Source organism: Gymnodraco acuticeps, unplaced genomic scaffold (genome assembly GCF_902827175.1).
Source record: "Gymnodraco acuticeps unplaced genomic scaffold, fGymAcu1.1, whole genome shotgun sequence".
NCBI lineage: Eukaryota > Metazoa > Chordata > Actinopteri > Perciformes > Bathydraconidae > Gymnodraco > Gymnodraco acuticeps.
Window position 1 is genome coordinate 19539 of NW_022989766.1, and position 27841 is coordinate 47379.

Here is a 27841-nt window from a genome sequence, read left to right on the forward strand (position 1 = left end):
GTCACTGTCCTCCTCGATAACGATGTCCACCATTCCAGGTTTTTTGGTTAGCATTAAGGAAGACCAAAGCATCAACATGTGAGGGAAGGAGGCTTGACCGCTGTCGGGTGACAGTGGTGCCTGCCAGGGAAAACATCCGTTCACTTGGGGTGCTGGTGGCTAGCCAGGTAGCTCCTGGAAAGCTTGGCTAAATGGGGGAAGCGGTTTGCGTTTTGTGCCCACCACTTCAGAGGGTTATCCATTGTGGGGATATGGGGTGTCTGCTGGCAGTAATCCCGTAGCTCATCCGCGCCACTGTTGACCCATATTTTCTTGTTGCTCTCTAAATGAGGTCCTAGTGGAATGCTAGTGGAACACGCTCGTGCATTTTTAGTGCCGGAGCTAAAACTGAAACTGGAGAGCGCATAATTGCGGCGAATTTGCGCATAAGATGAGAACTCCTGAATGTCGGACGTGTTTTGCTGGAGCATTTTGCAGCACCTCAGCGCCAATGTCGGCATCCTCGTCTCCCACGTTTGTCTCCATTTTGTTCACGACTAGTTAACTAGGGCCTACAGCGCCAACTAGTGGTAAAGGTAGTCGACTAGCCGATCAGTTGGTGAAACCCCTACCCTGTATCAAGATTGATGCAAAACAATTGAAACTTGACCTTTTTAGAGAGATTTAGCACAAAAAAACACGTCTGGGGTCATTTGGGTGGATTTGACCTATCTCTGGCCCCCCTTGGTCGATTTTGATGATTGACAGCTCTTTTTAACCACTAGAGCCAATGGAATCGAGGGGAGCTTCCACATACACACATGTTACCAAATAAGGAGTGAGAGTTACGCGTAGGCAAAACCGGAAGATGCGATAACTCTGGTGGCTACCATTAGCAGCTAATATTTATTCTCTGATTTTTACATTCAAATGGATTATGGATTATCAATAATTTTTTCAAATTGACAGACACATTGGATTAACCTATGGATTAACCCTCAGCAGGATATTTTTCTAAGGTATTTTTTTATTTTGGTACAGTGTGATCATTTTAACAAAAGAGAACAGAATCAGACTGAAAACTTCATAAATATCTAGATACATTAATCATTGGTTTTTCTTTCAGACCAGAACAGACTGCTTTACTCAACTATCAAAACATCCCAATCAAAGTTTAAAGTCTCAACATTTTATTAACCAAACAGATTATTCGAAAAACTACTCGACAGATTAATGAACAGTGCAACTAAATTCCTTCAATGCAGCTTAACGAGGCTAGCAATTAAACCCTGGACATATAATATTTTATAAAAGAATAACAAGGCTATTAGAAAGTTAGTTTAAAAACAGCATAGTGAAACAATTCTTTATAGATCAGGAACCGTTACAAACATGAATTAAATCGGGAGAAACAGCATTTATGTGGCCTTGTGTTGGTATAGTGTGAACGCTGGTTAGAACATAAACAACTGTTAGTCAGATTTCAATTCAGAAAGACTCTTAAATATAACAATACAGCTCTCAGGACATCAGGAGGAGGAAACAGCTAGCTTGGCTCTCATTGTTGTTAAAAACTATGCGGTGTGGATTCGCTCGTGGACTTTAAAAGGTGACCTATCATGCTATATTTGAACAATATATTGTAGGGCCATACCTATATAAAGTATATAAATATAGTTTTTTTTTCAAAATACCAAACAGATCCTGCATTTTAGCCATGCCTCATTTTGCTCTATATGCTCTTTCCAGCTCTGTTTTTGCAGGGGGCTGATTCTGTGAGCTGCAGCTGACCACGCCCCCCTGCAGGAGAGGGGAGCTTGCATTGAGATCAGCTGCTGGGCTGCAGCAAGGAGAAGAGGGGTACAAAAAGAGATCTCTGTCCTCCGTGTTTTATTCTTATATATGATTATATAGAGTCATTATTCATTTGTTTTAAAGCTCAATAAATAACAAAGAAGACCTTTGACCAGCACTTTTCTAATTTTGTCCGGAAGATTTAAACTTTAACGGACATGTTGACCGGCGAAAAAAAATCTAACTGAAACTCTGCCGCACGGTCCCCTCGTTCCCTTGGAAGAGAAGGAGAGGTGGGTGTTTGTCATCTGCTGGTGGACTAACCGGAGAGAATTACAGCGAGGGAGGGATTGCAATGAATAACAGCAGCAGGAGCAAACGCTTGCCTCGGAGAGGGAGAAAAAGAGCCACAGCGGAGAATAAACAGAAGGGCAACCATGGCAACCATGCGCGGGAAGTCTTCTTCGCTGCTTTTGTGGCAGCCTACAGTGCCACTTACAGGCCTGGCATATTTACTACAGCGTCTCCAGCGCTTTCGAGCGGCAATGGCCGATGGTGGCCCAACCGCACATTCCCCTGATAGGTGGAGAGTTGGCCATACAGGCGGAGCACCACTTCTGTGATGTAGAAAATAATTCAAATCTGGATCAGTCTGTATCAGATCCGTTGCAGCCCCGTTTTTAGAGATTTGGGTATGGAGGAAAAGAGAGAGGGTTGTGTTTTCTGACACTTGGAACACCGGGGACACATATTCATGTATAAAAGACGTACAAAAGTGCATTTTGCATGATAGGTCACCTTTAACATATCGTCCACACGGTTCTGTAGCGTTGAAGATTGCTGGTGGGCATGTCTGGCGCGCGACCAACAACCAATCACATTCATCTCCCGATCCGGACACACAAGCACGGGGACGGACGGAACCGTGTGGACAGACTAAGACTAAGGACAGACTAACTATCAGTGGTAAGACTGATACTTTGAGAAAAAGTTTCCCCACACTCTTCACACCAGTATGGGTTTTCTCCAGTGTGAATACGGTGGTGTGATTTGAGTTCACCTGATGTCTTGAACATTTTCCCACACTCTTCACACCAGTAAGGTTTTTCTCCTGTGTGAATACGGTGATGTCTTTTGAGATCACCTGATGTCTTGAACATTTTCCCACACTCTTCACACCAGTAAGGTTTTTCTCCTGTGTGAATACGGTGATGTCTTTGGAGGGCACTTGATGTCGTGAATGTTTTCAAACACTCTTCACAGCTGTACGGTTTCTCTCCCGTGTGAATAAGTTGATGTGATTTGAGAGTACCTAATTGAGTAAATGTGTTCCCACACTCTTCACAACAGTGCGGTTTTTCTCCTGTGTGAATACGATGATGTGTTTTGAGAGCATCTGATGTTGTGAATGTTTTCCCACACTCTTCACACCTGTACGGTTTTTCTCCTGTGTGAATACGTTGATGTGATTTTAGATTACTTGATTTAGTGAAAGTGTTCCCACACTCTTCACAGCTGTATGGTTTTTCTCCAGTGTGAATAAGCTGATGTGTTTTGAGAGGACCTGATTGAGTAAACGTTTTCCCACACTCTTCACAGCTGTACGGTTTTTCTCCAGTGTGAATACGTTGATGTGTTTTGAGAGCACCCGATGTCGTGAACGTTTTCCCACACTCTTCACAGCTGTGCAGTTTTTCTCCAGTATGAATACGCAGGTGGAGCTTTAAATATTCAGATGTTGTAAAGGATTTGTCACATTGCTGACAGCTGTGACGTCTCTCTCTTCCTTTCGGTTTCTAAAACAGATGGACAGAGAAAGAGAGAAATGTAATCCTAAAATCATAAATACATATAGAGTTAACACAATAAAAAGTAACTTAATACTTAATACATATACAGTTAACAACATACTACTTGTACTAACTGTTTGTGTTTATTATATTTGATCCAGTAATACGGCAACATTCTAACCACAGTATATACCAGAGGTGGGGGAATCGAGTCGCATGACTTGACTCGCATATTTTTTGACTCGAGACTTGACTAACATTGATAAAAGACTCGACTTGACTTTGACTTGGTATTCATGACTTGAGACTTGACTTAGGCTTGAGACAGATGATTCGAAAGGACTTTACTTTTTAAAATAAAATATTTGCATTTGTTTTTGTATTGTACGATGCTCCTAAAGGGCAATGAAAAAACTAAAAAAGAGAGAGAGAAAGTATCCGGTGCGCCAAGTAGGAAGAGGAGCGCACAGGAGACAACCGTTTCATTGCTCACTGTTATGTTTATGTGGGAAAATGGCAGTTCATACATTATTTGAGATATATTTCGAACTCAGACTTAATTTTAGGGACATTTCGGCCAGGGGTGTAGAGCTATTTGTTTAAAGTGTCTGTAAATGTAAATGTCTGTAAAGTTTTTTTTTCTAAATATCAAACAGATCACCCATTGTAGCCATGCCTCATATTGCTCAAACCCCTCTTTTGAAGCCCTGTTAGAGAAACGCAGATTTTGGGTCCTTAGCTTGAAAAAAATAAATAAGAGAAGGCGGAGCTAATGCCTGATCAGAATTCTACCGAAGATAAAGTTAAATTCGGTTGTGATAAAACGCCATCCTGTTTAAACCACAAGGATTATTTCTGAAATAGTATGGAGCTCAAATGCTTTTTCTCTTGCAAGTTTATCACAAGGTGAGTTCTTTTTTTATTTCCTGCTTTTCAAACACATGTGCTCTTCAGTACAGGTTAGCTCTGAGTGTTAGAGAGGCTTACAAGAGGGAAAGAAAGAGAAACTTTAAAACTGTTCAATTATTATGATGTGTAAAGACTGATATTGTTCTATAATCGGCTGAAACTGTTAAGTCATGATGTGAAACAGTTAACAAAGAAAAAGGGAAACTCATGCTGCTACACTTAATTTTATTTATCTAAAATTAAGCACTTTTAAGATGCACATATTTTCAAAAGCTATTTTATTTATTTTCTCTATTTTATTTTTAAATGCTGCCCGAGAGGAACATTACACATATCCACAGTATTTTACTGTATATCTGTAGAGTTCAATGTTAATTGACAATAAATATTGTTGTTTTTGAATTGTACTTTCTTTATTTGATTGGCAGTCAGTTGTTGATTACATGCAGACGTTGATAAAGCTGCAGGCTACTTCAATATATACAGTGGGGCAAAAAAGTATTTAGTCAGCCACCAATTGTGCAAGTTCTCCCACTTAAAAAGATGAGAGAGGCCTGTAATTTGTATCCTAGGTACACTTAAACTATGAGAGACAGAATGTGGGGAAAGAATCCAGGAAATCACATTGTAGTATTTTTAATGAATTCATTGGTAAATTCCTCGGTAAAATAAGTATTTGGTCACCTACAAACAAACAAGATTTCTGGCTCTCACAGACCTGTAACTTCTTCTTTAAGAGCCTCCTCTGTCCTCCACTTGTTAACTGTATTAATGGCACCTGTTTGAACTTGTTATCAGTATAAAAGACACCTGTCCACAACCTCAAACAGTCGCACTCCAAACTCCACTATGGCCAAGAACCAAGAGCTGTCAAAGGACACCAGAAACAAAATTGTAGACCTGCACCAGGCTGGGAAGACTGAATCTGCTAGACTCCTGGTCCTAGACACCTGGTGCTAGACTCCTACTACTAGACTCCTGGTACTAGACTCCTGGTGCTAGACTCCTGGTACTAGACTCCTGGTGCTAGACTCCTGGTGCTAGACTCCTGGTGCTAGACTCCTGGTACTAGACTCCTGGGGGACCTAGTCAATGACCTGCAGAGAGCTGGGACCAAAGTAACAAAGGCTACCATCAGTAACACACTACGCCGCCAGGGACTCAAATCCTGCAGTGCCAGACGTGTCCTCCTGCTTAAGCCAGTACATGTCCAGGCCCGTCTGAAGTTTGCTAGAGAGCATTTCGATGATCCAGAAGAGGATTGGGAGAATGTCATATGGTCAGATGAAACCAAAATAGAACTTTTTGGTAAAAACTCAACTAGACGTGTTTGGAGGAGAAAGAATACTGAGTTGCATCCAAAGAACACCATACCTACTGTGAAACATGGGGGTGGAAACATCATGCTTTGGGACTGTTTTTCTGCAAAGGGACCAGGACGACTGATCCGTGTAAAGGAAAGAATGAATGGGGCCATGTATCGTGAGATTTGAGTGACAACCTCCTTCCATCAGCAAGGGCATTGAAGATGAAACGTGGCTGGGTCTTTCAGAATGACAATGATCCCAAACACACTGCCCGGGCCACGAAGGAGTGGCTTTGTAAGAAGCATTTTAAGGTCCTGGAGTGGCCTAGCCAGTCTCCAGATCTCAACCCCATAGAAAATATTTGGAGGGAGTTGAAAGTCTGTGTTGCCCAGCGACAGCCCCAAAACATCACTGCTCTAGAGGAGATCTGCATGGAGGAATGGGCCAAAATACCAGCAACAGTGTGTGAAAACCTTGTGAAGACTTACAGAAAACGTTTGACCTCTGTCATTGCCAACAAAGGGTATATAACAAAGTATTGAGATTAACTTTTGTTATTGACCAAATACTTATTTTCCACCATAATTTGCAAATAAATTCTTTCAAAATCAGACAATGTGATTTTCTGGATTTTTTTTTTCTCATTTTGTCTCTCATAGTTGAGGTATACGTAGGATGAAAATTACAGGCCTCTCTCATCTTTTTAAGTGGGAGAACTTGCACAATTGGTGGCTGACTAAATACTTTTTTGCCCCACTGTATATCACACTAATTCAAAAAGCAAGTTAGACATTTTGATTTTCCGGACCTTTGCATGGGGACATATTCTCTAACTGGACCTCGTTTAATTGTAGTTGAATACCCCTGCTCTAGAAGCATGAGAGGTGTCAGTATACTGATATCTAAGAACATATCTTTTGAAATGACTGATTTGGTTAGTGATAAGGAAGGTCGATATCTGGTTTTGCGAGGTAAATTGCAGAATGAAAAATGCATATTAGTGAATATTTATGCTCCAAACTCTGCGCAGGCTTCCTTTATGTGCCCTCTCATCCCCATTTTGGCGAAGTACACTGACATCACTATCTTGATGGGAGGAGACTTTAATCTACACTGAACAAAAATATAAATGCAACACTTTTGATTTTGCTCCCATTTTTCATGAGATTTTTTCAAAGATCTAAAACATTTTCTATATACACAAAATAACCATTTCTCTCACATATTGTTCACAAATCTGAAAAAATCTGTGATAGTGAGAACTTCTCCTTTGCCGAGATAATCCATCCCACCTCACAGGTGTGGCATATCAAGATGCTGATTAGACAGCATGATTATTGCACAGATGTGCCTTAGGCTGGCCACAATAAAAGGCCACTTTTTTTTTAGGTAATAAAAGATGCTTCACAAGACCGCCCAGGCCATCCTCTTCCAATGGACAGATCACTATCGAGTGCCTTCAATGAGCTGTTAGAATCACTGGCAATGGCTGATGTGTGGCGGACACTGTACCCTCTCTCTTGTGAATATACATTTTATTCTAAGGTGCATAAATCCTACTCAAGAATTGACTACCTCTTATTATCCCACTCTGTTATTAAAAATGTAATGGATGCGGACATACATAGTATTGTCCTATCAGACCACGCCCCTCACTCACTTTTTTCCTAGTTGCTAGTGAGAACAGACCTAAACAATGGAGACTTAACAACTCCTTGTTAAAAGAAGACACATTCATCTCACTTATTGAAAATAAAATAAAAGAATATATATCAATAAATGTAGACTGTGTCTTCCATTCAAACTGTATGGGAAGCCTTTAAGGCCACCTGCCGAGGGTGGGTAATCAGCCATGCATCAGAAACAGAAAAGCTATTAAAAAGAAAAATAATTTACAATCAGAACTTAAAACTATTGAGAAACAGCATATGCGTGATCCTAAAAACCCACTACTTCAGAAAACATTACTCACAGTTAGAGCTGACCTGCAGGCAATATTACATGAAGAGACAGCTTTCTCCCTCTCTATCTATTGGCAAGAAAACCTACAAGAGATTATACAGTGCAATCAGAGAGATACAGTATGTCCACGTTTTTGAGCAAGTCCACGAATCCAGTCTTTGTCAAGTCTGTCACCACCAATTCTATCAGTTTCCCAGTTACAAAGGGACGCGGGAAGTCAGTCAGAGTTGGGGGTGCGTGCAGCGTCTCGCAGCGGAGTAACTGTGGTGCGGAAGGGGGGCTGCGAGTGGAGCTTCGCAGTTTTTCAGGTTGATATGTGAAGCTCATTAGCTAGCCAACATGTATCTAGCAAATGTTTAGCAAAATATTAGAATGAGGCTAGACTAACGTTAGGTCTACTGCAAAAGCCTTACTTTTAATATTTTTCAAAACATTAGCTAGCACTAGTGTTTTGCAGTTGCTAGCAGCTTATTGGGATGTTATGCCAGATAGACAGGCATTGTTTTGATATAATAAATGAAGCATTATTGTTAGTTAAGCATGTCAGCCTGCAGCCCCACTTTTAACTCTCTGTCTCTCTCTAACTCATTGCAGATGGCTGCACTAAAGAAAAGGGCACAGAGAGTAAACCAGTTGTAAGATGTTGTGTTATGTTCACATTTCGCACCCTTTGGTAATGTTCGGGTCAAATTGACCCGGGACATATTTCAAGGTTTAAAAAAAATACAGAACTAAATTCAACATGCACAATTCCTTATATATATTGCAGAGTTCCCGTTAGCCGTTAATTACCGGACTACGACCGGTAAAATATGCTGAAGACCGGCAAATCTAAATCTCTCCGGTCAAAGTGTCCGTTCAAAATAATTTCCGCTTAGCGCAATACAACATCAGTTGCGCATCTTGCGCCATTTATGTGACAGACAAAAGAGTATGTGACAGACAAGCATAGTCAATTCTAATGTCTAACACTTAATGTGGAGAAAGAGATGTCCTGTATGGGTTGATTGTGCGTTGATCTGTTGGTAATGCCTCGGGGTATGTTAACAAATGCATAATGCTACGCTATATTTTGCGGTCTCACCCGGTTGCATAGCGACGCTTATTGTTTAGGTGTCTTTTAATAAGCAGGTAGTCCTATCATTAGCTAGAACTAGCTGGATCTGATCGATATGGACATAAACGCGAGTGAAGTCTAATCTGACGGGAGAGAGAGATCAGCTGCTGCTGACTAGTCGACACGCAGCTCTGCATGATCACATGCAGCGGTGAGCGGACAAACACACTTCAGGTTAGAATATCACACGTAGCTATTTTAATTACCTCTCAAACTACCTAAACTAGTTATAGATGTGTTTAGTTTTACTGTCGGGTCACTCATTACTGATCCTCGAGCTGCATGATACTGACGGGCTGTCAGGAGAGGGAGAGAGCGCTCCGTTTATTATTCCCGTGTTATTGTAAATTACTGTACACTTTTGAATAATGTAGTTAATCTACTATAATTAGTTTGTTTAATATCGAATCATTTCAATTTGTTTTAAAGCTCAATAAATAACAAAGAAGACCTTTGACCGGCACTTTTCTCATTTTGTCCGGAAGATTTAAACTTTAACGGACATGTTGACCGGCGAAAAAATATTCTAACGGGAACTCTGATATATTGTCTTTAACTCATTCCCCAACAATATAAATGAAATATATGATTAGTTTTTGAAAATACTCTTTGCTAGATCAAATTTAATAATGGAAGTGTCCATCGTCTTTTGTGATAAAAATGTAATTTATGTTAAAAAAAAATACACTGTAATAAAAACTAAGTTTACATTTTGCTATGCTTTTCTAGGAGTAATGTAAATGAAAAATGTTTTCATTAATGTTTATTATTTTTAATCTGTCATATAATAATCAAAGCCCTGAAGGAAATAAAGCAATTTATCAGCAATTGGAACACAAGAATCACACATCCAAAAGTATTTGGCTGTGAAATATAGAGAGAATGAAACATCCATATAAATTACATAGAACAGATAAAAACACAAAGCAAATAAAAACAATTAACAGTCACTATTCATAAAATACAGTATATCCGAAAAATATATTGATGAAGTGACGCTGCAGAACATCATGTGAGTCAATGGGCAAGTCCGTTTAGGAAACACATGATGTACAGAACTTCTTCGTGTGTATAGCACAGATGTACTTGTTGCAGTTGCTGCATGTAGTCTGTGTCTAGGAGTCCTTTGAGGTTCCACAGACCTCACAGCTGGCTGTGGGGGTCTTCCAGAAGCTGACTGTGGGGGTCTTCTTGCGGCTGGCTGTGGGGGTCTTCCAGCAGCTGACTATGAGTCAAGTTCATCTTCCAATTTGCTGTCAAATTCTGAGTTTACCTCCACATTATCCTCATCTTCAGAAATGTCTTCCTGTTCCATTTCACCTGTTCTTCTAATGCATTCCACTCACTCTCATCCATTATTAGGCTCACTGAGCAGAATATCTTTTGGCCATTTTGTTGATAGATAATTGTAGTTCTGCACTATACACTGTAATGTGAGGTTATGTCTCTGTTTAGTCCCTCCTCCGGCGTGCAGGTGCGAGGGGGACAGTGCGAGAAAATGTAAAATGTTTATACATTTCTGGAAGATCTAAAATGTTTATAATGTTCTAGGATAGTTTTGTGTGCACACTACAAAGGGTAAAGATCAAGGGAAAACAGGATCAAACAGCTTCTCTATGCATACAATTGTATGCGTGTGTGTGTGTGTGTGTGTGTGTGTGTGTGTGTGCACGTGCGTGCGTGCGTGCGTGCGTGTGTGTGTGTGTTTTTCTCTGTCTGTCTGTCCTGGTATTGTATCCGGGTCAGATTGACCCGAACCTCTTATGAAGGACATAAATGCGGGTGAGCATTTTTTCATAAGTGAAAAAATAAATAAAAATTCCACATGTCCTTCACAATAAATAAGCGCCGGCCATTGAGTTTCAGGTTGAACGAAAATATCCTTATATTTTTTTTTATTCATTGAAAATGAAAATCGGGTCAATTTGACCCGAACACCACACAAGGGTTAAAAGTTCATTAAATATAATATATGCTTAAATGCATTTCAAATAAGTTGTGTTGGAGTTTGTGTTATTCTACATTTTGACACCAAGATTTTCTGATTTAACTGCAAATGTATAGCCTATCGGTACCAAATATCGGTTATCGGTCTCCTTGATTACTAATAATTGGTATCGGTATTGGCCTTGAAAAAGCCATATCGGTCGATCCCTAATATACACATACAGTATACACAATGAATATTACAACATTTAATGCAGCCTTACTGTGAAGGCTGACCTAAATACGGTGCTTTTTTAAAGATAACATTACCACTGGTAAGGTAAAACTAGGCCGATTAATAAGATGTGAAGTGCTTTGTAACTTTGACCCGCTTGAATGAATACACAAACAATATGAAAAAAGAGTTATCTCTGGGGCTGCTCGCTGCCAGCTGTAGCCCCCCGGGATCCGGAAGTACTTCAACATCAATGCATACGAATGTTTGTGCTCGATATAGGCTGTATTGAACAAATAAACTAACACAAACTAACTGTATCACTATAACATGATGGTGATAAAGAATGCACCTAACGTATTACTGTTCATTATAGTAATACAAAAAAGGCGCATTAACCCTCTTGAGTCTTTTTTAGATGTCTCCTTAAATCACCTTTTAAATATACTTGTTATACATGGCACCCCGTGTGTTACATATCAAAGCGTGCAGGACAGTCTGTTCTTGGTATAAAGTCACTCACCTTAGAGCACTGTGTGATGAGATAATTAGCTCTAAAGCTGAACATTTGACATCCGATTTTTTAAATCTTCAAAATTCTTGTGAAAACACTGACTTAGTCATGTCATCCATTTTTTAGATTAAGTTCACCAAAGTCTTAGGCTCACAAACGTACTGTAATGTATGACTAACACTGTATATACATTTGTAATTCATGTCTAAAATGTGTACATTTCGAGTAAAATAGTTGTTTATCGATAGACGATTCCAAGATGGCGTCACGCTAGACCAGGGGTTAAGAACCTCCGGCCCCCGGGCCGTATACGGCCCGCGAGACAATTTGATACAGCCCTCGAGGTAATTCACTCAAAAAAAAAAAAAAAATAAGAAATCTAGACCGCAAAAGAATTAAACAAGTGAGTGCCTGTTTTTCCTGGCCACGGTCAGGGTCCTTGAACACAACACGAGCCTAACGTGTCATCACGTGGTATATCTCTCGTCCGACAGGGGTTTAGAGCTGCCGGAGAGCACCAGGACGTCGCTCTGGGCCGGGACATCACAAATGTCAGTACCCATAAGGAGCCGTACACATGGCGCAGTTTTTTGCATGGCTCTGTCTTTAGTTGAAAGCCCAGTGGCGATCTGTTCATCTGTCATACAGATCATACAGTCAATAACTTTGTTGTTATTAGCATCTGGTTAGCTAGCTATGCTAACGAATATAAGAAGCTTTTTCTCCAACCAGTGAGGTAAAGGCACATCTTTATATGATCATTATAGTTATAAAAAAATAAGAGAATAAAGTAAACAGGTATAAAATACGATATGGCAGTCAAAAAAAGTTGTTATTAATAAACAAGAATACAGTTTGAAAGGAGAGTGATTTGTAAAATATCCATAAAGAAAAGAAAATCTGCTTACAGTTCTGTTTCATATGTGTTGAGAGATGTATCCATAGATCTCTTAATGTTGCTCTCAAAGTGCACCAGATTGATGCTTTCAACTTCAACATTTAAAAAAAAAAAATCTTCCCGGGGGAACATGCCCCCCGGACCCCCCTAGAGGAGGTTAGGTCCCCCCCCCCCAACTTAAATCATATTCACATGGATAGGAAACTAAAATTGCACACATCTTGTGTCCATATCTTTCTGTTTTGGTGGTCATGCCACAACCGTGCACGTGCATGCGCGAGTCATGGTAAGATATCTGGATTAAGAGGTTGCTTTTTCTTTGCACAGCATGAAAGAAAGGCGAAATGAATGGGCTGTGATTTTAGTATTTTTAAGCAGAGGTCAATAATTTGTACGGCCCTCGGAGGATGTGGAAAAAATTGAAATGGCCCTTGAGAGGAAAAAGGTTCCCCACCCCTGCGCTAGACAGACGTGTTTCTTTCTCCTCCGCACAATCTTACTAATCCTGATATAAAACCAAAAAACAAACTACGAAATAGTGAGCAATATATTTGCTAAGAATACCCTGATGCCCCCAAAAAAATCCGTTAGGAGGTCGCGGAAAAGCCCAATCTAAAATAGATTTTGGCCCGTCCATACAGGGTGAAGAACCTACAGCTAATGCTAACACAATGGCAGATGGGAATGTTGGGAACGCCGAAGATGAAGTAACAAGAAACTTGCCAATTCTCGAGGCTATCAAAGACCTAAAAACAGACTTCTCCATCAGACAGGATGGAGTATTGGCTGCAATTGCTGGAATGAGGTTGGAGAATGTATGGAACGTGTCAACAATGCAGAGTTGCGCATTTCTGGCACCGAGGACACCATCACCCACCTACAGGCAAAGGTACAGAGTCTCGAAAGTAAAAACAAGGTCATGGAGGACAAAGTTATCGACTTGGAAGCAAGGTCCAGAAGTTCTAACTTAAGGCTGGTAATATGCCGGAAAGCGACGACGCCTGCTTATTTCTGGAAAAGTGGATCCCGGAGGCCCTTGATATCCCCTCTCTAAACTCGAAGCTAACCCTGGTACGCGCACACAGAATTGGTCGGAGAACCGATCCAAATGCTCCCGAGAACACTGATCATGAAATTCCTGAATGACAGAGACAAGATGACGGTGCTGAAAGCGGTCAGAGCTAAAAAGCAACTACTCTACAAAGATAGGCCGGTCCGGTTCTACCCAGACCTGGCGGCTGGGATACACAAGAAGCAGAAGAAATTTGACGGCGTGTGGCAGAAACTTCGCACCATGTGGATTCGATACAGCATGCTTCTTCCTGCCAAATTGCTGGTGACACATAAAGACAAAACACAAACTTTCGAGAATCCAGCGGACGCGGAGGCCTTTATCAGGCGAATCGAGGAGGAGATGCCGGGATCGAACAGGGCTATGAGGCCAAATAAATGGCTAGCTTGCCAGCCTAGCTCCCGTTAGCGTACGGGGCTACAAGGAACAGAACATTTAAAAACGGCCACCCTTGGTATCCTTTTCTTTGCTGCTACGTTCTGATCTGAGTTGAGCAAGGTAATCGCTAAAATACTGAATATTTTTATACTTTCTATATTATTTTACAAACTTGTGCCTTTATATACATGTAACACGGACTAATTGATATGCTATGGTTCGGGTGGGAAAGGATACCAGCGGAGATCCCAGACTGGGGGCTAACGCTACAGATAGCTAAAGGCTAAGCTACTCTGTGATATCTCTTTGTTTTTGCTTCACCTCAATGCAGGTTAGGCATATAATTGTGACAACTTTATTTTCTTATGTTTAAAAGGGTTATGCACACATTGCCATGGTATAATCATTAGAGTGATTGGGAAAACATTACGTAAAAGTGCTAGCTGAACATCGGTTATTTGTTTAGTTTCAAACCGGTACCCCATGATGCACTTCGCGCTAGATCCCTTTGTTAAGTTCCGGGTCATTCTGACGACCGAATGGTGCAGCCACGGCGCAGTGTTGTTCTGTGATTCAGAGCGGTGTTTACAGCACTTGTTACTCTCTGTGTTCTAAGGCATAAACATGAATACTTATAATTTAGTTTGAGGACAATCTTAGCTATAGCCGGATGTGCCTTGACGTCTCTGCTCAATTGTTCACTGTTTTGAAAAAATAAAAATAAAGTTTGGTGATACCTGAATTACAGGAGGGAAAGATTACACGTTGGGGTGGATGGTGTTGTTTGACTACTCCCCACAAAGTGTGGAGTGGTATCAAGCTATACTGGAGTGTACAGTAAGGAGGGGGGAAGAAGCCTGGGTTATGGGCTTGGTGGTATGTGTTTTGGGGTTGATGCACTTAGAAGCATCCATGTTGTATATGTTGGTATTATTTGTGTTACTGTTGTTTAGGGGTGCTTTAATATGTTGCTACTTGAAGAGTTCATTTGGAGTGGATAGTTATGACCAGTGGACTAGAAATTAAATGTACATCCTGGAACTGTAGAGGGATGTAAAAGATTAAAAAGGTTAAGCAAGTTATGGCACGGATTTACAGTCCAAAATTATTTTTCTTCTAGAAACACACCTGACTTTGAATGAAGACATCAGGATTAGGAGGAGATGGCGGGGCGAGGTATGTTCAGCTCCTTTTACTACCCAGGCGAGAGGGGTCATGACTCTTATACATAGGTCCATTCCATTAAATGTCACAAAGGTAATCGCAGATCAAATGGGAAGGTATTTGATAATTCAGGGTACTCTTTATACAGAATGTCTTAATCTGGTTAATATTTATGCACCAAATAAGGACGACACACATTTTTTTTAACGACTTGTTTTTTATCTTGGCATCTCTCGAAGGCCAATACATTATAGCTGGAGACTTTAATTGTACTCTAGACCCCGGTAAAGATAGAGCTTCACATATAGACAAGACTCACAACAACAGTAGGACAATTATTCACCAGTCCATTAAAGAGTTAAACTTGAGGGACATATGGAGGGATAGATACCCTGGATTGTCAATGTATTCCTGTTTTTCTAATACTCATAAAACATACTCCCGAATTGATTACTTTTTAGTTTCTGCAAGTTTGGTATGTAAAGTTAAGGATTGCATGTATGACAGTATTCTGATTTCGGATCATGCTCCGAACAGTATGGTTTATGTAGATCCAGGGCTGTTGAGGGAACCCCCCAAATGGAAATGTCAGCATGAACGGTTACAGGACTCCGACCTAATAGCCTTTCTGGGAAAACAAATTGATCTATATTTTACGCTTAACCTGTTAAACCCCGAGCCTGTTTTTCAGGTTTCAGGCTCGAAAATGACATTCCCAGAACAAATGACTATAACTTCACTTCTAAAAGGTTTATATGAATAATTGTTGTTATCAAAGCAAGGTTACATCTGTGAGTTGGATGTAGAAGTGTCAGAATCAATATAGTTTTTTCTGTGTCAGAGTAAATTCAGATGGAACATAGCAAAAAAATGTAAATTCCTGTCTCCGCCTAAAGAAAACCCATTACTTATAGTGAAGACCAACCTTGAATGATGGGTTAGTAGCCTAAAGCTTTAGGAATCCAAAGTATAACATATAATAAGTACCCTGTATCAAGATTGAGGCAAAACAAGTGACATTTGACCTTTTTAGAGAGGTTTATGAAAATAAAGTCCAGGCGGAATAAGCTTTGGGCACATTTGGGCACATTTGGTTCCATCAGTGCGATTTGACCTTTTTCAGGTACCAGACTATAAAAATCATTGTTTCAATCATTTTTATTTATTTTTTAATATTGTTGTGTGTGTGTTAGTGTGTGTAGGTGTGTGTAAGTGTAGGTGTGTGTGTGTGTGTGTATATGTGTAGGTGTGTCTGTGTAAGTGTAGCTGTGTGGGTATGTGTAGGTGTGTAAGTGTAGCTGTGTGGGTATGTATAGGTGTGTAAGTGTAGCTGTGTGGGTATGTGTAGGTGTGTATGTATGTAACTGTACCAACGCACTATACAATAAAACTACACTGTAGGTCATTGTGTGTAGGTGTATTTGCACAATAAAAAAACCCGGAAACAAAGGTAACATTTGACTCCAACTGGGGCAGATTTATTTCAAACATTTTACCAACACACTATAGGCATGTAAAAACAAACATTTTACCAACGTACTATACAATAAAACCACACTGTAGGTTTGTAAAAACAACAAATATTTTACCAACACACTATACAATAAAATAACACTAGGTATATAAAAACAAGTATTTTCTTTTAAATAAACACTCGTTATACCTACCTGAACTTTATACCTACCTGAATGTTCCAGTATTTAGGTCGCGCCACTCCCTGAAACAGTTCTTTTTGACAAGAGACATTGGATTAACCTTAAACAGCGTTGTTATTCCCATGAACAAGAGCTTTGATCACAAAACAGCAACGGTAAGACATAATTATTGTTATGGTTTTGAAAACTGTTGTTTTTTTTCTTCTCTGTTCTGGCTGCTAGCTCAGTGAGTTTGTGTCCTACAGTGATGATACTTATAACAAAATAATTTGTGGAGTATCAGCTTTCAGATGATATGTAGTTTGTGCAGAAAATATTAAGTTTTAAAGATCGTTTTTGCTAGTTAGCACCGGAAGTAGCATCTGCCCGTTTTTAGCTAAGGGCTAATGCTAACGCTTCTTGTGAGACTTGTGTTTTGTTTCGGTAAAAATGGTTCGTATCGTCAGTTAGCTGAGATTCTTCTCGTTAATCTGGTATAACACATTAATAGGTTTTTAAATATTAAGATGCCCTGAGACACAGTGTCGTGAAAAAAAAAACAGGGTCCCCGCCGGCGGGGACCTTCGGGCTTAACAGGTTAATACCTCTGAAACATCTGCAAGTACCAGGTGGGAAGCGTTTAAGGCTTATATTAGGAGTCAGATTATTAACTTTGCGAGCTCCAAATCTAAAAAAGCCTTACAACAAATACTATTATTAGAGTCCAAAAATAAAGCCATGGAAAACACTTATTTTAGAAATCCCTGTCCTAAATTACACCAAGAATTGTTACTATTAAGAGCACAATATAATGAAATATCAGCCTCTAAAGCAGCAGCTAACTTACTGAAGCTTAAACAATCCATCTTTGATCAAGGGGAAAAGTCAGGTAAAATCCTGGCATGGCGTATAAAACAACTTCAAATTGAAAGAACTATCACTGTGCTGAAAAACGACAAGGGGGAGACCGTTGCAGACCCTGTGGCAATAAATGGGGCGTTCAGGGATTATTATGAAAGATTATAAAGCTTTGAAATAGACGAGGGGACAATGATCCAGAGTCCATTCTTAGATAGCCTCACGATTCCCAAATTATCGGATGAGGAAAGTTTGAATTTAGAGAAAGTCTTGTCTTGGGAGGAGATCTCTGAGGGAATGAAGAACATGAAATCGGGAAAAGCAGCAGGACCGGATGGCCTGCCCATTGACATCTATACAATTTTTGAAGCGAAATTAAAGGCACCCCTTTTGGAAATGTTTATTGAATCTATTCAAAATTGAATACTTCCTCCCACCCTGAGAGGGGCGCTGATCACACTCCTGCCAAAACCTGGGAAATCAAATGATAAGTGGGAAAATATGCGCCAAATCAGCCTCCTAAACTCAGACTTGAAGATACTTTGTAAGATCTTGGCAAGGAGACTGGAATACCTGCTGCCGGAAATTATAAAAGAGGATCAAAATGGGTTCATGGTTGGACGTCAGGGATTTCACAATTTGAGACGGGTTTTGAACATTTTACATGACCAAAGGGGGGCCCCAGATACAGCTCTCTTGGCATTAGATGCAGAGAAAGCTTTTGACAGGGTGGAATGGTCCTATTTGTTTGAACTTCTTGACCATTCTGGTTTTGGGGAGAATTTTTGTAACTGGGTAAAACTTTTATACAATGACCCGTATGCAGAAATAATTACCAATAATATCATATCAAAGCCGATTAGGATCGGTAGGGGCTGTAGACAAGGTTGTCCCCTATCCCCCCTTCTATTTTTAATCGCAATTTAACCATTTGCTATTGCTCTGAGAGAGCACACAATGATTACAGGCATACATGTGAGAGGGTTTGACCATCGAATAGCTCTTTACGCTGATGACGTGATTCTCTTCCTTAGAAATCTGGAGAATTCTATAGCGGGCCTTATGGATCTGATTAAAGGGTTTAACAATATATAGGGTTACAAAGAGACTGGAAGGAACCTTGGTGTTATATTTGATCAGGATTTATCTTTTAACGCCCACATAAAATCAATCTCAAGGACCACCTTCTTTCATCTCCGCATCATTGCCAAAATTAGGCATATCTTGCCTCAAAACGATGCAGAGAAACTAGTCCATGCATTTGTTACTTCTAGGCTGGATTATTGTAACTCTTTATTATCAGGGTGTACCAAGAAGTCAGTTAAGTTGCTTCAGCTGATTCAAAATGCTGCAGCACATGTACTAACCAGAGTTAGGAAAAGGGACCACATTACTCCTGTTCTGGCTGCCTTACACTGGCTCCCTATAGAACACAGGATATCATTTTAAACTATTCTCGCCTACAAAGCCCTTAATGGGCAGGCACCATCTTACCTTAAATAACTCATTATACCCTACTGTCCTACTAGGGCATTGCGTTCCAAGAATGCAGGGTTGTTGGTTGTTCCTAGAGTCTCTAAAAGTACAATGGGAGCCAGAGCCTTTTCTTATCAAGCTCCACATTTGTGGAATCAGCTTCCAGTTTGTGTTCGGGCGGCAGACACCCTATCCGTTTTTAAGAGTGCGCTTAAGACCTTTCTTTTTGATAAAGCTTATAGTTAGGGCTGATTAGATTCAGCCCCTAGTTTTGCTGATATAGGCTTAGTTTGTAGGGAGACATCTTACTTCTCTCTGTCTATACCTGTGTACTCTCATGTTCCGATTAACCCAGCTTCCCCAAATTTCTTTCTTTTTGGTGTCTATATACGCCGGGATCCGGAGTCATGGATGATCCTGTTACTGCGCTCCTGTGTCCTGCATCGCGAGCCCTGGATCTTGAGTCGTGGCTGTGGTCCTGGATCATAAGTCCTGGATGGATATCCTCGTGGATTCATCTTCCTATTATACACACATGCATTTCCAAACATTTGGACTACCTATGTTGCAAATGCATTATCTTTTCAATTTACACACGGCATCTATTGCACGTCTGTCCGTCCTGGGAGAGGGATCCCTCCTCTGTTGCTCTCCCTGAGGTTTCTCCCATTTTTCCCTTTAAACTGTGGGTTTTCTCTGGAAGTTTTTCCTTGTACGATGTGAGGGTCTAAGGCAGTGGTTCTCAAAGTGGGGGGCGCGCCCCCCCCAGGGGGGCGCAGAGGCATGCCAGGGGGGGCGCGAGAGACCAGGAGGAAAAATGGCTATTAAAAAAAAAAAATTCATAAATTGAAAAATTATTGATTTGAAAATAATATGATGCAGTACAGTACTATTACGTCTAGGGTCTGGGTCTCTGTGTTTCATTAAAGCTTGGCACTGTGTGTGTGTGCGCGAGAGAGAGAGCGGAGATCGTTGTTGTTAGCTTCTTGTGCTAGGGAGCTACGCTAACGCGTATAAGGAGTTTTTTCAACAACAAAGTGGAGGAGAGTCCTCTCCTGTCAGACAGAGAGATTCAGTGAGCTAAAGGACTCTCTCAGTGTTATCTCAGTGGGTGTCAAACGTTTTGGTCACCATTAATGTAAACAATTATAAGTTTACTGCTTAAGTTTAAAAGGGTAATTTGTAAAATATCCATAAAGAAATAGTAAATCTGTTTACAGTTCTGTTTCATATGGGTGTTGAGAGATATATCTATAGATCTCTTCATTTTGCTCTCAAAGTGCACCATATTGATGCTTTTAACTTCAATATTTAAAAATAAATCTTCCCGGGGGACCCCCTATGTGAGGTCCACACACCACCTATAAAAGTAGCACTTTACCCCTGCTTACACCTATATGCCTCAAGCCTTCATTGTAACTGTCACACTGTGTATTTGCGTGGGGAGTGTTGCAGTAGAACATTCCACTGTAGCGCCTGGTACATTAATGGGAAACCCTAAATGTTTGAGCACCATCTATGAAACGTCAAGCTACCCCACAGCACCCCAAAATAAATATCTGGCGCCGCCACTGAGCCTGACTTGTGTTGGGGGGGCCCGACTTTTTTTTTTCTCCAAAGGGGGGGCCTGACAGAAAAAGTTTGAGAACCACTGGTCTAAGGACAGAGGGTGTCGTATTGCCATACTGATATTCTGTACAAACTGTGAAGTCCACCGAGACAAATGTAACATTTGTGATATTGGGCTATATAAATAAACATTGATTGATTGATACAGCGTTATGAACAAGTTTGTATAGATATCTGTTATTACAAGCAAAAAGAGTGATTGCCTTAACATGGAAAAAGTTGGGCAAACCTAGTATTGCACATTGGTTTAGGGAACTTTCTCTATGTCTGCCTCTAGAAAAAATCACTTACATTCTCAAAGACAAACAAGAACTGTTCCAGAAGGTCTGGGGACGTTTTATACAGCATGCCAAGAATAACGACCTATCTCAATTTCTGAACAAACCTGGGGCAGTTTAAATTAGTGTTGTTATTTTTCTTTAATGTAATGTAGTTGTCCTGTGTATATATGTGATTTTTTTTGCATGCTGAAAATCAATAAACATATTGATTAAAAAAAAACATATATATACACACACTATAAAAAATAGTTGTTTATCAATCGACTTGAAAAGTGTTAAAAGGTGCTATATAAATAAACTTGCCTTGCCGGAATGACTTCATATGACATACCAAGGTTGTGTGATGTGTACAAATACAAATTCAGCATTATAACTCTTTTTCAACCAACTATTTATTATAAATATGTTTTCTTCAACCAACTATTAATAAAAATATAAGAAACTGGAAAATCTTACTATTTACAATATCAGAACTTGTTCAACCAACTACTCATTATAAATGAAAAGACAGGGGAGCTGTGGCAGGGTCTTTGTCTGTCTTCCAAGACAGTGGGTCTGGCTGCTGTGCAGGTGGGGGTGATGATGCAGGGCTGCTGGTGGCTGTGTTGGGGTTACGTGTGCTCTACGAGACCTCTTTGCTGGCCGGGTTGATGGTGGTGGCTGTGTGGGGGGTACGTGGGTTCGAAGAGACCTCCTTGCTGGCTGGGTTGATGGTGATGGATGTGGTGGAGCCTTTGTGCCGTGTGTATCTTGACCTGGTGGCAGCCACAGATGGAGGTGGAGGCAGCTGTAGTGATGCTGGTCCTCTGGTCCTTGGTGGTGATGGCTCTGGTGAAGGCCCTTGAGCCACGGTGTATCTTGACCTGGGGGCAGGCACAGGTGGATGTTCTGGCTGCTGGATAAACGCAGCCTGTGGGCCACTAGGCCCAGGCAGCTGTGAAACCTCTCTGTAAAACAAATTAAAATGTAGGACAATAATTACTACTAAGTGGCAGGTTGCTTAAGCACAAATAACAATGCACAACTAAAAACAAAGTTTGGGAGGTGGGGCAGGAGTCTCTCTCTCACACACACACACACACACACACACAGGTATTTCCAGTTACTTTACATTCAGTATAAAATCAGACACACATAAATAAATCTATAACAAAGTCCCCCCTGTAAAAAACAGTATGATAAAATACATGTCTATAGCCACTGTAAATGTCTCCGTTGTGGGACGAATAAAGGATAATTTTTTCGTCTACACATGTAACCTCACTTTTACACATCAAAATAACTTTTACACATAAAAAACGTTTACACAGAGTAAAAGTTTACTATTTGAGAGTCTATTTTGTGAAAGTAGCTACACTATTGCTGTAATATTGACACTTACCCATGTCCAAATGGATCCTTGTTGTCCCTGTATTCTTCTTCTTCAGAAGAGTCGATGGCTTCTGGTTCCGATGCTCCATTTTCACTACTGCTAGCGAAAATAATCTCTAGCGTGTCGGTAACTTATGTTTTTTTTTGCCATTTCTCAGTCTCTCTCTTGTTTTCTCACATACGTTAACTGATGAAAGACACGTGGTTTATGTTTTTTTCTTGGTTGGTAGGTCCTTAGTGATTTTCTTGAGTGTCCATTTGTCATTTCACACCAACATAGCTGCAGCTGCCCCGGCCGAGATTTATTTGAACGACATACGATACAACCCAATCCCACACAGGGTAACGCAAAGTCAAGCTGCTTTGAGCGGCCTTATTGGCTGCTGTGAGTCGGGTAAAGTCTCACAATAGGTACCGCTGGAAAGCTACAGTTCCAGCGATTCGGTGGTTATCTGCATGACATTTGTACTCCTTATAATCAAAAAGATCTGATTAAATATGTAGAATATGCGCACTTCGACACAGCGCTGAGAGCGTAGACTCCAGAGGAAAACCATCATACTCTTACTTTGAAACCTTGAAATGTGGAAATGTCATCATCAGCAGGCCATTACGTGGTTTCCGAGTGACACGATCAAATTTCGGTCGAGACCGGCAGAAAGTTTGTCTCAAAACTCAGTGTGTAAAAAGTCGATCCACAAGCAGAGATTTCAGATCCACAAGCAGAGATTTCAGATCCACAAGCTCATTTTTTATTCACAAATGCCTGATCGAAAGTTGTCAATGTTAAAGAGATATTCACAAATTTATTTTGTTTATTTGTAATTAATTATAGTATTCACAGATTTTTTATTTTATTTGTGAAAATATTTTGCCTATTTGCAGATCCGTTTTACATTTGCAAATGTATTTGTGAGTTTTGCAAATCTTTTAAATGCATTTGTGGATGGTTTACATTTACAAAATCACATATTTACACACAATATTATTTTTATGTTCACACAAATCTAACCCCATAGTACAGTAATGTTTTAACCTATATCGTGCATTAATATTGTATTTTCTAAACGGGTTGGAACTATTGGAATATATTGTGATGAAGTGCACTGACCTGAGCTCCAGGGGTCTTTTTGTTCTCCTCCATGCTGCTCTCAGTGCTCCTTCTCCGGCTGTGTCTCTGAAATAATAAACACAACTACAGCTGACACAAAACAAGACAACTCAATACAACCGACAGACACAACAAAACTAATCTACAGCTACGTCTTAGGTTAATAGCAGAGGTGAGAAGTAACTAAGTAAATTTACTAGGGTTGAGAACCGAAACTCGGTTCCAGGTGAGAACCGATAAGAAAATGCTGGGTACCGGGTACCCATACAAAATACACAATTTTGGTTCTGCTTAACGGTTCCTAAACGCGGTAGACCCTGTATTCCACCGGGTCCGTCTGCGCTGCGGCGACCCGGTGGAATACAGGGGCGGACTGGCCATCTGTGTGTTCTGGAGAATCACGTCTACGCTGCGGCCGGCACCGCCCTTAACTTTATTTAAACGGCATCATGTAAGTTGCGCTGACAGGGGACAGAGGTCCACAGTTGCCCCGCAGCGAGGCTCCCCCCGCCCCCTCCCGTGGACAGTTCACGAGCTCAGTCACTTCATAACACCAAAGATGGATCTCGTAAACGCTCTAAAGTGTGGCTACACTACACTAAAAAAGAAAAAGACAAGGCACAGTGTAATGCTTGTGGCAAGTTAATAGCTTGCCACAGGCATAGCTCAGTTGAAATAAAGCACAGCTATTGTGTAATACATTTGTATTGCATGTCTTTTTTTTTATTTGTAAAAATGTCATCTAAAGCTTAAAAGAATAAAGATATTTTTGTTCTCTAAACGTTTGACCTCTTTCTTTCATAATTTTGGAATCGAAACGGGGAATCGATAAGAACTAGAATCGATAAGCAGAATCAGAATCGATATATTTCAGACGATACCCATCCCTAACATTTACTCAAGTACTGTACTTAAGTACTATTTAGAGGTACTTGTACTTTACTATTGAAAAGGAATCTAACAACCAACGTTGATATCTAGGTTGTCTCCGATACCGAGCTCCGATGCTGATAAGGCTCCGGAAAACGGCCGTCCTACCTTTAGGACTAACCCCAGAATCTAAACGCAAAATCACCGTAATCTGCTTGGGGGGGCAGCTAACAGCGTAGCCTCTGACACCAGCTGCTCGTCGTATCACTTATTTCAGGCACTAAAGTGGTGGATGTCCAACCGCCAGGATAGCAAAACGGAGTGTGTAGTGCAGTAGGTGTTGGTGGGCTGGTAGAACCCAAGAGCAGTATCTAAACTGTCCCTGGAGGAGAAACCCAGTGTTGTTGGGAGACTCCCTGGTAATTAGGGCAGCTTCAGGACCCACAATCCCTAACCCCCTCTTTTAACCAGTTATGCCAATTAAAACAATGCAAATGTAATATCAAACATAGCCAGAGTCAAACACCAATATCACAGCAGTGATATTACCACATCAGCAGAGCACATGTCATATTTCAGCATCAATCAAAACCACATCAACCACAGTAACCAATATGAAACTACAGTTTAACCTTAGCAGGGTTTCTATTTCCCTTAAACAATTTCAAGTCCAAATTATCAACTACTGTCAGCCTTTTCCAAGGAAGGGTATTCTTACCTTACTCTAAGACCAAGCAGATACCTTCAGAGACCACTAGAGAGAACAGGAATTGGGTCGAAATGTACAAACCGGTTTTATAAGGTTTTACAAGATACAAAAAATAACAAAAGAAAGATACAAAAGTTTTACAAGGACACCCGTTACAAAAGCAACAGGTTCCCAAGTGAGCCCCCTAGAGCCGTCTAAAAGAGCCAAAGACCCAAAATCAAGCCTAAAAAAGTCCCCCCAAGCTCTCTCGTTTCTCTTCACTCATCTTTTATAGCCTCTTCCCTCCTCCCTCTCTGCATCAGGTGGTTTCCCCTGTTCTATCTTTGAGTGAGAAGGAGGTCACATATGTTCAATTCTTACTTAATGAATCAATACAAAATGTAAAGTTAAAATTAAACAAATGAAGACTATAGTAATGATATGCACTTTTAACAAAAGGGAATATGAGATTTGTATGAAAGCAAAACACATTTTCAATGTCACTTAGGATTGAGATTTCTTTAAACTTCAATTTAAAATTTGCAAATGTAATCTATTAACTGAAACAAACTTAACAAAACTGTCTCTATTGTCTCTAAGATGTGTTGCTCCTGGATGTTGGACCTAAAATCATCAAGTCTGTACACAGCTCACTCATCCTGTGTGCATTGTTGTCCTCAATCGTTGTAACCGTTGTCAAGGTGTCAAAACAAACAACGCCTTCTTAGAATTGTGGTTGGAACTTTTAAGCTTTAGGCCCCGGCCACACGAGGACGAAAACGGCTAAACGCATAGGATTAACGCAAACGCAAAAAAGCTTCCGTCCACACGCAATATTCACCGGATAGTGTCTGTCCACACGAGACAGATCCGTTTAGCTCCAACCGCTGGAGAAGCCTGCAGTACATATGCAGGAGCTTGTACGTGGCGCTGTAACTTCCTCCACAAAAGCAGCGAAGAAGCATGGTTGTCATGGTTGCCCTTCTGTTTATTCTCCGCGGTGGGGGCCGAGGGAACCGGGCAGAGTTTTTCGCCAGTCAACGTGTATTAAAGTTTAAATATTCCAGACAAAATTATAAAAGTGCCGGTCAAAGGTCTTCTTTGTTATTTATTGAGCTTTAAAACAAATGAATAACGAATCTATATAATATAATAATAAAATACACGGAGCCTCTCTTTTTCCTCCCTCTCTTCTGACAGCGTCAGTGTCTGTCTCATGCAGCAGCTGATCCAGTAATGAGTGACCCGGCCGACAGTAAACATAATAAACATATTTCTAACTAGTTTAGGTAGTTTGAGAGGTAATTAAAATAGCTAAAGGTGATGATCTTACTTGAAGTGTGTGTTTTGCTCAGTTCACTGCTGCATCACAGCAGGAGGAGCTGCAGGTGAGCAGAGCTGCGTGTCTCCGTCCTGTCAGATTAGACTTCACTCGAGTTTAGGTCCATATCGAGAGAAAGGTAAATAATCTGAATTCAGTGTGCAGTTTACTTTGACGCGGGGGTGAGCAGCAGAGGTGGGGAGAGGCGGGGCTATTGCCTCATCATTATCAGAAAATGATCGTATAGGGCGTACACACGGAGCCGTTTGACCCCCCAGAGCGTTGCGTATGCCGTTCTATCCACCTTGGGACCTGTCTGATAAGACATTATCGAGACTTATTACATGGCTTAGTTGAATACTCGATTCTGATTGGTCAATTCAGAACACGTGACACGTTGTTAATCCAGAACAGACAGACCGCTGTCAAGGATTTATTGACCGTTGTTAAGGACGCTCACATCTGCACAAACAAGTCCGTTCGATTTAACTGGCCGAAAAGCAAACTGCATGCAGATCAGATCTAAATCGGGCTCCTGATCAGCCTGTCGGTGTTCTTTTCCCCAAAATGACGGTAAAAGTGAGGTCTGTCACGGCCCCTTGAACAGCAGGTCTGTCAACACTATTACCATTTAATGCTACTTTGTACTTCTACTCCACTACAATTCAGAGGTAAATTGTGTACTTTGAATCCACTACATGTATTGAATACCTTTAGTTACTTCACAGATTTGGATCAATGATGTGAAACATAATCAACTCTTAAATCAAACTTTAGTTCCACCTGGAGTAAATTCTCACACACACACACACACACACACACACACACACACACACACACACACACACACACACACACACACACACACACACACACACACACACACCACACACACACACACACACCCACACACACACACACACACACACACACACACACACACACACACACACACACACACACACACACACACACACACACACACACACACACACACACACACACACACACACACACACACACACACACACACACACATTTCCTGGAGACTTATCCTAACCTTAACCATAACCAACACATGCCTAACCCATACCCTAATCCTAACCAAGTCTTCACCCTAAAATTAATGATTCCCCTCATGGGGACCTCCAATGTGTCCCCACACGTGACTGTGTAAACAGATTTAGGTCCCCACACTTATAGTAATGCTAGGCCACACACACGTCCACACTCTGAAGGATGTTACCTCTCTCTCGCTTTCCTCTTCGTCCTGGTTATTCAGTCTTTCTTCTCCTTGATAAAACACTGCCGTTAAACACACTAATCTCCCTTGAATGCCTTTACTTATGTTTACCGATTAGCAACGTGGTATAAAAAGCTACGAACAAAGAACGGGAAGCAACAAAAACACGGTTTAACGGATAAAAGCACGGATAAATCACCCTCCAAGGATAAACTAAGTATGTGTATGTGTTTTAAAAGTCTCTTAAACACATTACATAAGGTATAAAATCTGCGTCAACGTCTGTTAGCAACCTCTAGCTGCTGAGGACCGGA

The 27841-nt window shown here is 40.7% G+C and overlaps 1 protein-coding gene across 3 annotated transcripts; it reads right to left on the reverse strand.

Annotated features, from left to right (window-relative positions):
• Positions 1-2165: 2165 nt before the first annotated feature.
• On the reverse strand, positions 2166-27841 carry LOC117546257 (zinc finger protein 678-like). Of its 3 annotated transcripts, XM_034216431.1 has the most exons (4): positions 27531-27841; positions 24994-25029; positions 23406-23471; positions 2166-3569 (listed from the first exon to the last, which is right to left on the reverse strand). In XM_034216431.1, exons 3-4 carry the CDS (start codon positions 23436-23438, stop codon positions 2727-2729), a joined length of 876 nt encoding a protein of 291 aa, XP_034072322.1. In that variant the 5' UTR covers positions 23439-23471; positions 24994-25029; positions 27531-27841; the 3' UTR covers positions 2166-2726. The 3 variants fall into 3 exon arrangements, with proteins under 3 accessions (XP_034072322.1, XP_034072314.1, XP_034072332.1); XM_034216423.1 differs by lacking the exon at positions 24994-25029; XM_034216441.1 differs by lacking the exons at positions 24994-25029; positions 27531-27841 and adding an exon at positions 26297-26430.